At 44.2% G+C, this 11,806-nt stretch overlaps 1 protein-coding gene across 1 annotated transcript; it reads left to right on the top strand.

The window, feature by feature from the left end:
• The first annotated feature begins 2,953 nt into the window (after window positions 1-2,953).
• On the top strand, window positions 2,954-4,445 carry LOC124663543 (F-box protein At5g07610-like). The gene is made up of 2 exons (XM_047201236.1): window positions 2,954-3,015; window positions 3,118-4,445. Exons 1-2 carry the CDS (start codon window positions 2,954-2,956, stop codon window positions 4,280-4,282), a joined length of 1,227 nt encoding a protein of 408 aa, XP_047057192.1. The 3' UTR covers window positions 4,283-4,445.
• The last annotated feature ends 7,361 nt before the right edge of the window (window positions 4,446-11,806 follow it).

Genomic DNA, 11,806 nt, shown 5'->3' with positions numbered 1-11,806 from the left:
ACGTCTACCGCAGCAACAAGAGCCTCATCTTGTAGGCTTTGGAATCTCTTCAAGGGTGAGACTCGATAATCCCCTCGTTGCTACCGTCTTCTAGATTGCATCTTGGCTTGGATTGCGTGTTCGCGGTAGGAAATTTTTTGTTTTCTATGCAACGTTATCCTACAAATAGTAGATACCAAATATAACTTGGATAATCCCAATCTTTTCTCATGTTCTTTAGTTGGGGCCTCTCCCTTTTGGAAAGGGGTTTTGTGGGCTGCCAAATCTGCTAAGATGGGCTATCCGTGGAAAGTGGGAAATGGTAGGAAAATTAAATTCTGGGAGGATCATTGGTTTGGCTCCTGTTCGCTGGCTATCCAGTACTGGGAAATCTATTTCTTGGTGAATGAACAGAATAAGACCATTGCTGATATTTGGGATGGGTCTTCTCTGAAGATGACACTTAGGAGATGTACGTTGTGATCATAGATTGATGATCCAATGGATGGAAATCCAACAAATTGCTCAGACTTTAACTTTAAACGATTCAAATGATAGTTTGATTTGGATGTGGGAAGCTAGTGGGCTCTATAGTGTGAAATCCTTTTATGCCGTTGTTAACTTTGGAGGGATTAAACCTGTTAATATTCACTGTGTTTGGAAAGTTAAAGTGCCCCCAAAAATTCACTTTTTTCTTTGGCTTCTTTTTCATAACAAGTTGCTCACGAGAGACAATTTGATTAAGAGACAAAATGTTGACGACCTGACATGTGTTTTTTGCAATGAATTAGAAACTTGTCAGCATATCTTTTTTGATTGTGTGGTGGCATAAAAAATGTGGGAAGACATTGTCATGGCTTTGGGTTTTAACCACAAGATATCAAATATGCATGACATTTCTTCCTTGTGGGATGAATCTAAAAAGAATAATAATATCAACATGATTTTTGCTGCTGTGTTGAGAATCATCTGGATTACCAGGAATGACTTTGTTTTCAACCGTTCACAATGGATTGGTATGCAGGGGATGTGGAGAAACTTTGTCTACAACTGTGCTCAGTGGAAAATTCTAGTGAAGGAAGAAAAAAGAGGAGAGCTGATGATGATGCTGAGCAAAGTGGAGGATGTGACTCGGCTGCCGCCGCTGCTATTGTGGCCGGAGCCTGGTTTACGCCGCAGAAAAGGGCTAAATCGACACTGGAGATCTGCGATATGAACATCACCAGAGGCTTTGGTCCTTTGTTGATCACTGCTGAAGATCTGAGGAGGACCCTGATGGCGAATGATTTGATCCTGGTGGAAGACGGAGCCGGGTTCCTAGTTCACAGCCGTCCCTGAGCTTTTTTGCTTGATGTCCTGCCTTGGGTCCTGTGTGTCGCTCCTAATCCAGTTGTGGGCTTAGAACTTGTTGATGTTGGCGTCGTAGATTGCTTATGTGCTATCGTAGTTGTATTTCGTTGGAAAATGTGGGTGTGCGGGAGCATGAGGCTCTGGATCTTGACAGGTTGTGACTATGTCTGGTTTCAATATATTTGGAGCCGGGGCGTCTACCCTTTTTCTCTAAAAAAAATAATCAACCCCCACTTCTTCAGAATGGGAAATTTACATTTTTCATATATCTTTATTCTTTTATTAGGTTTGAAAGGGAATTGTGCTGAAATTCTTCCTTTCGTAAGATGTGGGTTGAGTTGTGACACATTTTATCCCACCCCATTTTATTTAGACCTATTCGTTGTAGAGAAATAAAAATTCCCAATCGTGTACTCTTCTGGCTCTACGCCCCTCGCTCGATGGGTGCTTTCTTATGCCTCCCACCGCCACGAGGCGGCAACCTGAAATGTGGTTCAACTAATGCGGACATGGAAATGCTAAGACTACCCACAATGGGAGTTCATAGGTAGTATCTTGCATTTCATGCATGCAAAATGCTGATGTGACGCTGCAATTAAGGATGAGGGAGAGGGTACTAGTATTATAGGTAGATACGTATCGTAACACATACTACTAGAAAAATTAATGTCAAGTAAATCTTGTACATATATTTGCATTGAGATTCTACAAAACAATTAATATATGAAGACTATGATACTTGTATATGATACCATGCATTGTTAAGATAGTAACATGTAATAGTATCATACGTATGATACTTCTATACAATACTATGCATTGTGACTAGTCTAATGTTATGAAGACGTAGATAGGTCATACACATATGTACAACACTCATATCAATGCGGGCATGTAATAGTTGATAACTTGATATAATCAAGTGCTTCCACTGCTGAGACTGCAATTTTTTAGAGAAGGATTGACGGTGTGGAATTGTGAACGGAGACAGGTGTTATAGTAGAGAGGAGCGAGATATCCTCGCGTCTTCTTTTTCAGAACGAGAGATGAGAGATACCCTCACGTGTTTGAAGGCTGGGGTTTTCAATTCCATGGTGCTCATCATCGAAAAGAGCCACTGCTTGGCTGAAGGCTCCATCGGTGCAAGCGCCCATCTGCATCGAGACATGGCGCACTCTAGTAAAGAGTGGCGCCACGAGTCCTCATGCCCGCAAAGCGAGCACGCACAAGTCGGTGCCATGTTTCTGTGATGACGGATATCTCCAGTTGGTAGTGAGTGTTGCGACAAGACGAAAACCCTTCGTCTTGGAAGGAACCTGGAACTTCCAGAGCTTTGTCCACGACTGATCCTCCTATTGGAGTTCGATGAAGCCGTGCGGTCTTCAAGCCAATCCTCCCGCACCTTCTTCGTTGTAACAAGAGCTCTATATGCTGAAGGCAGCCAGTTTCACGCGGGAAAAAAAGAAGCGTGGACAGCCCAACGCATGTCATAGAGTTAGCTCATTTACACGACGGCCCATTCGCTATCACTGTAAATTCAGAGTCACGAAAGCCCACGTTCACTCCCCTTCCTTCCTCCTCGCTGGACGGCGCCGCCGCACCGCCGCCTTCATCCGCGGCCGCCATGTCGATCCCGGCGGATCGCTCTCGCCTGCGGTTGGAAGGCCCTGCTCCAACCCGTGCCCGGTACGCAGAGAAGCAATCACCATCAATCATAGCAAGCCTGCTCTCCTTTTCTTTACTGATGATTGCCTGACCTCTCTCATCCATATATGTGTGTTTCTGCAGCTGCTCTGCGTCCTCCAGCGAGGCGGCGGCCGAGAGGCTCACCGACGACCTCCTCCTGGAGATCCTCCCGCGCGTGCCCGCCAAATCCCTCTGCCGCTTCAGGTGTGTCTCCAAGCACTGGCTCGACCTCATCGACCACCCCGACCACCGCAAGAAGCTCCCGCAAACACTCGCTGGGTTCTTCTACAACAAAGGTTTCACCAGCAGCAGCCCGGAGTCCTTTTTGGTGCCGCCTATCCTCCTCACCAGTGTCTCGGGGAGCCCCTGCCCTCTGACCTCAACCTCTGTCGCGTTCCTGCCCAAGTACATGAGTGTTTATGTCTTGGACTGCTGCAATGGCCTCTTCCTCTGTCGCTGGTATGGCGTCTCCACCAAGATTGGAGAATTCAGCTACATTGTTTGCAATCCAGCCACGGAGAAATGGGTTGCGTTGCCGAGCTCCGGCCAGGCCACCGACAATGTGCTCATCGCACGTTTGGGCTTTGATCCGACCCAATCGTCGCATTTTCATGTGTTTGAGTTGTTGGAGGATCATGATAGCTGGGGCCCTTCCCCTGGCCTGGCCGGAGTGGCAGTGTATTCGTCTGAAACCGGAGGATGGATCCATAAGAAAGAGAGATGGAACCAACATATCATGCTCCCTTATTATGATCGTACCTCAGCAGACACTGTCTTTCTTGACAGCCGTCTGTATTTTCATGCCATTGGCAGTGGGTTGTCCAAATGTCTAGCTGCAGTGGACACGGAGGGGGAAACATGGACCAACTTCGGTGTCCCTGGTGGTGGTCTGATTGAGGGTTTTATTCAGGGGTCACAGGGCTGCTTGCACTATGCCAATTTCTATAGAGATGATTACAATGCTGCAGTTCGGCTACAAGTATATGTTCTCCGGAACGATGAAAGCAAAGAATGGATACTGAAGCACACCGTTGAAACTTCATATGTATTTGGAGGGATAGATGTTACCCTTGATTGGGATTTTAAGTGGGTTGGGATTCATCCGCAGTGTAACTCGATCTTCTTCACTGGAGGTTGGGATACCTCATTCATGCGCTATAATATGGATAATCAAAAAGTGAAAGTGATCCGCAATCTCAAAGATGGCAATCCACCATATCTGCCGTATGTGCCGTTGTACGCAGATTTACAATCTTTGGAAATGTGACATCAATATGAGACAGCCAGTGCCTCTATAGCAGTAAATTGTTCGTGCTATGGAGCAGCAGGCTTTGGTATGTATGCTAGAAGAATTCTGGCTCTCGCGTTTTTTCTAGCTGATGTATACATCCTTCTAAGTTTTGAGCTATGGTGGTTCATCATGGAGGCTGCTTGGCTGATTTCTATGAGATTAGGTATGCAAATTATAACTGAACTTTATGTTGTGTGTACCAGTGGTTCTAGACCCTGCTACCTCCATGTGATCGGTTAGCTCTGTGTAGTGTTTGAACAAAGGTTCTATGATCATTTTGTAAAAGACGTGATCAGTGCTTATCATGCATATTAAGCCTTGTATGTTTTATTTGCATTTGGGGGAAGTATAGGCATCTTATCAGCAGGGTTTAGTGAAATGTTCAATTGTGTCTTGGAACGATATAATGTGTGAGAATCAAATGCGTGTTTGCTGATGAAATTTGGATGAATACAGTGTCACTTACTAATTACCTGTCGTCTCAATAGCAACGGAGTTTTTCTTCTATTCGAACACAAAATTGCTCCTAGGCATCTTGTTTGTTTGTTTGTGGTGTTTGTTCAGGTAAAGGAGTTTGAAATAATCAAAGATCTGCACCTGAATCCGGTGGTATTTTTTGCTTCTGATTATGGTTATAGATAGATACATGTAAGGCTGTACCTGTCTTTTTGCATACACTATGGTCCATCTGGGATGTCCGATAACATGGAAACAACATGTCTGTCATGGCATGGCTCCAGCTTCAACCCTTCCAAAGAAACTGAAACCTCTTACGACTTTCAGTTTTCTGATTGTAAAAACAATTTGGATGAATATTGTCAGTTCCTTTTGTACTAGCTACCTGAATGTTGCTAGCACAACACAACATGCTTGTGTTTGTATCATTGCGTTCACCCTTCTGTCAGACAAAAAATTTCCCGCATACAATAGTGTTTGAAGGCATCCGATTTGTTTCTGGTATTTGTTCAGGTATTTAGATCGATTCTTCAAGTCCTACAACGCCCAAACTACAGGTGATTGTCATGGCAGGGCTCTGGAAACAAACTGAAAACTGTACTTGGGCTTGCCTATCAGTTACAAGAACGTGTCCGCTGTTCTTCAGTAACGAGACCATGTCTTCTTCTTTGCGATCGATCACATGGGATATTGATCTTAACTCGTAAGAGAACCCTCGCTGTGGAGTTTTTGACCAGGAAAAACTTGGGAGAGTCCAACGATCGGTTAACTAGGTATAGGAGCTAGGTAAGATAGCTGCTGCAATTATTCATCACTGGATATATATCTTACCATTTTTTGGTTGCAGGTAAAATAATTTGGGTCAATACAATGTCACTTCTTTTGATACCAATTACCTGTGATATGTTGTAATAAATAGACATGCTCTCAGCACAAGATCAGCAAAGCCGTTCCTGTATCATTGTGTTCATTCTTTTGGTTAAACTTCTTTTTTTCGATCTCAATTGCTTGACCACATTCTGCTTGTTTGCGGTGTTGGTGTCGCCTTTAGGTTCAAATAGTTGGAAACAAGCAGTGTTGCACGGTTCTCATGGTAGTCTTTCTTCTACATTCTGTTGTGGATACCTGTAACTTTGCACTACACTCTAGCCCATACTTGAAGCCTTACATATGAGTCCCGAACAAAAATGGCTGTCACGGCAGGGCTCCAGAATCGAACTGAAAGTGTTCCTTAGCTCGTCTATCAGTAACAGGGAACAAACTTAAACTGTATACTGTAGCTCGTATGCCAGTAACTAGGACGACGATCCTGTTCACAAGACTGTCTTCTTCTTGGCAATCGATTACGGGGGATAGTACAATTTATGTTATACCTTAATATGACACCTGAGGTGCGTTTTCTACCCCAAAAATATGGAAGCATCCGTCGGTTAATTAGGTAACAAGAGGATGGAGGTGGTGTTGTGGCACACGCGTGCATATGCACCCATTATAGAAAATAATAAAAAAACAATTTTAAAAATGTCAAAAAAATCTGACATATTTTTTTTGGTATACATCATGATATCCTATGTTCGTTCACAAGTTTTCGTGGAAAAACAACATTTTGTGTGGTGTGTATAAAAAAGACAAAAAAATACCTTGTACGTAGTCGTGTTACAACATCAAAATTTGTCTTTTTTACATGAGCTACAGAAAAAAAATTCTTTTGAAAACTTGTGTACCAACATAAAATATCTAGATGTACATGTAAAAATTTAGTTTAGAATTTTTTAACACTTTAAAATATGGATTCACATAATGGGAGCATATGCTCCTATGAGCTAAAGTGCATTTCCCCAAGAGGATAGCCTATTGTGTTGGGTTTATCCGTGGAATTCTCGTACCTTTTCCAGATTTAGTTAATGGCAGATTGGCAGTGAGTGCCATTCTTTCGTGGAAGCAGCATGTGATCGAGCGGCCAGGTTCTTAACAGAATCAAATCAAGCATGCAGAATCTTCCAAGAAGTAGCACAGGTCATCAATCAGCAAAATTCTAATTTGAATTGAAGCATTGGTAGCTATTTTTTAGCAAGTGAAGTGGTAGCTCGGTCATCTTCCATGTACTACAACAGGTGTAAACAGCCCAACGTTTGAAAGATGCGATCCAGTTAACCCATTTACTGATGAATCGGACCCATTTACTATGGCAAATGCGCAAATTCATGGCCCATTTGGATGAATTCAGTGTCACTTTGTTGATACTAATTACCTCTGGCATGTCTAAACAGGACATGTCTTCTGTTAGACAACCTTTTTTTTTTTCGAACGCATTATTGCTTGAAGACGTCTTTGTTTGTTGGCTGCGATTATTCAGGTATTTAGATCCATTCTTGACGTCCTGTGACACCGAAAGAGCACCAAAACAACCTGAAAGTATGCTTGAGGTTGTTTATCAGTGTTGACTACGACGATGTAAGTCACAAGGGATATTTGTTGATCGGGAATCGTAAGAGGATACTTGATGTGGATTTTTTTTTACGAAGCAAAGATCGGAGATGTCCCACCGTTTAATAACATGGGCTGTGTTAGCGGATTTGTTGTACTCATCAGTGGAGTGCACGTACGTTTTTTTTTTTTTGAGAACACAGTACAACGCAGACGCTCACAAACACGCACGTACAAACACACCCCTATGAACGCACGCACGCACACCCTACCCCTATGAGCACCTCCGAGGGACTGAGCCGGCATATCTTTCCTCCATGGGAGTGCCAATCTTTCGTGTCATCTGGCCGATTAATTTTCTGCTAACGAATTTATCTGTTTCTTAATTGGATGTAATCAACGTGCAGGAAGTAGTATACAACATCTATCGGAATTTTTATTGTTATTTTCAGTTAACGAAATTCTGGTTCCTATGTAAGAGCACCTCAACTCGGGTTTCTCAAACGACATCCGACGATCGAATAGATCGATTAAGGGACGTTGTTGCATGGTGCCACGTCTAGGGCACGACTATTCCCAACCACTTCTCCCAAATGACGTCTCAAACTGATTTTTTTTTTTGCAATGCTAGTCTTTGAACACATAAGTTTTGAACACACAAGTCTCGTTAGTTTTATAATATTTTGTGAATGGAAATAAAACATACAATAATCTGAAATTCAACTTGATCAAGCCGTAGACACAACTATCATGTGAGCCTCCGCAAATGCTCTACTAGATCATTTTGCAGTTGGTGATGAGCATCTGGATCATGGAGTTCTACATGCATCGCCGAGAAAATCAGCAAATTCCATGGGCACTTAGTGATTAACATCAGCAAAAGGATCCTGGCACTTATAAAGACCCACATCAATCACTGAACTCCTACGATCATTCTCGATTATCATGATCACACAAGAACTTATTAATTCCCACATTCAATCTTGAAACCAAGTAAGAGCAGCGTACCAAACATTAACAAATCGAAGTGGAGCACACCAAATGCTGCTCGACATCCTTCCAGGAATTCTCCTGACGCGAAACAAAGTGAGACTTCATCTGACCAAGAGGTTCGGTGATTGTTTTGGCAAATGTCAACCATCTTAGATAGATGATATCGGCTAAGTAGTACCCCTTTGGTATAAGTGTGGCCATTGATCTCATATTTGCATGGTGGAACATAATCCTTAACTAGTTTCACAAACATCGGAGAAAGTTGCACACGTTGATGTCCATTGTGTAATCCCGCTATGACGAAAAAGGCAAATCCATAGGTTTTGATCTCCCACGGATTCAAGTACCTCCCTACAGCTGTGATGCCCTTTGTCCAAACATTTCCAAACAAACGGGAAATTATTCAACGATTGGTGCATGCAGTTGATACTTTCAAGCATCTCTGGAAATTCTCTAGTTGCGTTTTGTGTCGTGATCCCATCAGTTTCTACTTCATTTGGAAACCTCAAATAGTGTGCCCCAAACTTTTCGATAGTCACTCTGCAAAATTTGAATGTGTGATCAGTGGTTGTGGCCTCACTTATGCACATGTACTCATCCCTTGGATCTCCATACGGTCCATCTGCAAGCATCCTCATGGCGGCAGTGCATTTCTGAATTGATGAAAACCAACCGTGTACATCGGTGTGCTCTAGCACGAAGCACTTTATGTACTCTCTTGCCCCATGAAGAATTGTCATGAACAACTCCATGTTCGTCCTATAGAGCCTTCAAAAATCCTTTGCATTGTATGTTCCATCATCGACAAAGTAGTTGGTGCAGAGCATGGTGGAAGAGGGGGTAATGGATGGGCTGGGATGCTAGAAGGTGGTGCCCGGATTCCTTTTTCCTACGTGGCGAGGGGAAAGGCTTTCGTCCAGCGCGACCAACATGTCCACAGTGGATCAGGAATCGCCTCGGGGTGCCGAACACGGTATTAGGTCGTGCCAGCATAAACTACCTTTGGGATACGCGGCTAGGTGCCGTCTGGTACGCCCAAAGATTTTTAGGTGCCAGACGAAAAGGGCATTTGGAACACGCGACTAGCCGCGGTTTTGTGTCTGACATGTCCCAAAAGTCTTTGGAGGGCGGTTTATGGGACACGGGAGTCGATAAATCCTAACGCACCCAGCAGATGCATACAAGCTACGGATAACTAGAGCAGAGCGAATCGATGTGACGATTATTCCGTGCATCTGAAAGTCGGCGTATATGGAATCTACGGCTCTGTTTGGTCGCTCGCATGGTTTTTCCCGTTTCCAGGTTTTGGACTGCCAACTGATGCATGAGAAAAAACAGATTTTATGCCTGTTTTTGCACTACGATTGGTTGCCAACAACGTTTGAGCCTGCATGAAGGCGCCATTTGAGCCCACTTTAATTGGTTGGCAACATATCAGGATTTTGGGTTGTGCTGATGCAACATGCTTGTTTGGGAGGTTGTATATGGCTCGTTATGGTCACCGCACACCTCTACTTGGCGAGCATACCATCTACCGTACCAGTTCAGAGTTTAGGGTTTTACACGCTTAGTAAATGCGATCACAGCCGCTTACGAGAAGATGAAATACATGATCAAGATCACCAGTCCGACGATGATGAAGTCCTTGAGCCTACTTGCTTCGCCATGAGACCTTCGATCTTTGGTGCTCCATGTTCTTTGATCTTGGGAATGGAATGTCCTACGATCTTGGATGGTTCATAGTAGATTGAGTGTTCTGCTAAGAAATGGGAGTAAGCTTCTTCTGCATCCTCTCTCGTTCTAAATCCTTTGTGGCGGTTCCCCACGTAATTGGTCACTTGTAGGCTAATACCATCCAAACTTGTGTAGATTTTGGGCACTTTTCCGTAGAACGCCATGTACTAGTTGTATTTCTATGAAGATAAAACATATGAACTAAATTATGCACACATGATCATATAAGCAAGAGATAATGAAAAATATAGTTCAGAACATAAAGCAAGTAACATAAGCATGAATGATCATATAGGAAAAAAGCATCAGAGTTGTTCACCCTGCCAGCTAGTGTGATCTTAGTAACGATCACAATAACTACTATGATGTCATCCCACCGCCACTTCAAAAGAAGGTGTAATACGTCCACCCGTAGCACCGCAAGTTCATCATCATGTGAGGGGTTAGTAGACACCAGCTCACACAATACACATGCCAATATTTGTCCGAGTAGAGAAGCAGAGGCAAGTTGTTTGCTTGCATGCACTTGATTTTGTCACCCGTTATTAGAAGCACATAAACTGGCATTAGTAGACACATAAGCCACTAGTTTGGCTCGTCGGTGGTGACCACCGCGCCGAGTGTTGATGCTCTTCATCAACGTCTCCACCAAAACCATGGTTGCGCCGCCCCGCTTGCGGGATGCAACACCAGCAACAAGATGGCGACGCCGCTGAGCGTGCCCACGGCTACCAAGAATTTGTGGCCGTCGTCCTTTGCCACGAGCTGACGGCAGGCCACCTCGTCTCCACGAGAACTTATCGCTCGGATGCACACCAACGGCACGGCGATCACGCCGCCGAGCGCGGCCACAGCCGCCAAGAATTTGTGGCCGCCTTCCTCGGCCAAGAAAGCCGGTGGTAGGCCACCTTGTCTTCACGAAAAACCTCGATCGCGCCGGTGCGTCGCCCGGGTGCACTCCAACGACACGATGAAAGCGCCGCCGAGTGCACCCACAGTCTTCCTCTTCCCGTTTGTCTTTTTCAACCTCACGTACAAGTGTACACATACATGTATTTCCCAACCTCCACCAAATCGAGAATTTTGCAACAAGAAAAGTTGTAGGAAACAACAAGATCAAGCTACTCTTGAAAGGAAATTTTGAACAGTTGATTATACGTGACAAATCTGAAGAAAGTTATACAAAAAATTCCAAGTTTGACCACGTAATCGAGAAAATACAGTCCACGAAACTAGATGGTCAGAACTAAACCGTATCAGCGACGGGCGTTGAACAAATTTTGGGGAGGAGAGAGAAGTTAACCGTCGCATGAGTACATGACTCGGTGTGGCCTATCTCGCTAGAAACGCTTGATTTCGCCTTTCTTCCTACGGTTTTCTATTTTCGTGCCCTCGGGTTTTACTTTTACTCAGTTTTCTCCAGCTCGTTAGTTTTTTCCTCAGTTTTTCCCTCCCTCTAGGTTGAAACTCCTCGCAGATGTTGGAACGGCCGGTTGCCATCTGGTCAGAGGCCTTGATCGTTAATCTGACGGGTGGGGCTACACGGGGCCACTTTCTCCCTGACCGTCTTGTGCTGACGGGTAGGGTCAGGAGGCACGTCGGAGCAGCCATCCATCTATCGCTGACGTGTGGGCCGTTTTATTTCCTGATTGTATACGCGGTGCTGCTAATGATAAATGGGGCCACTCTATAGGGCTGCCGCAGCCAATAACTAGTGGGGTCGTGTATTTTTCAGGAAAAGACATATATTGCCGCTCTGTGGGGCTACCGCAGCCAATGACCAGTGGGATAGTGTATTTTTCAGGAAAAGACATATATTAGCGCTCTGTGGGGCAACCGCAGCCAATGATCAGTGGAGTCGTGTATTTTTCTAGAAAAGACATATATCAC

This window comes from Lolium rigidum, chromosome 1, assembly GCF_022539505.1.
Source record: "Lolium rigidum isolate FL_2022 chromosome 1, APGP_CSIRO_Lrig_0.1, whole genome shotgun sequence".
NCBI classification, from domain to species: Eukaryota; Viridiplantae; Streptophyta; class Magnoliopsida; order Poales; family Poaceae; genus Lolium; species Lolium rigidum.
This window is presented reverse-complemented; position numbering and strand designations above follow the sequence as displayed.

What these genes read in the sequence shown, in the direction of transcription:
- LOC124663543 (XM_047201236.1), top strand. Translation starts at nt 2,954, where the DNA reads ATGTCGATCCCGGCGGATCGCTCTCGCCTGCGGTTGGAAGGCCCTGCT. An exon ending in CCTGCTCCAACCCGTGCCCG is followed by an intron (nt 3,016 to 3,117) that starts GTACGCAGAGAA and finishes GTGTTTCTGCAG; the next exon opens with CTGCTCTGCGTCCTCCAGCG.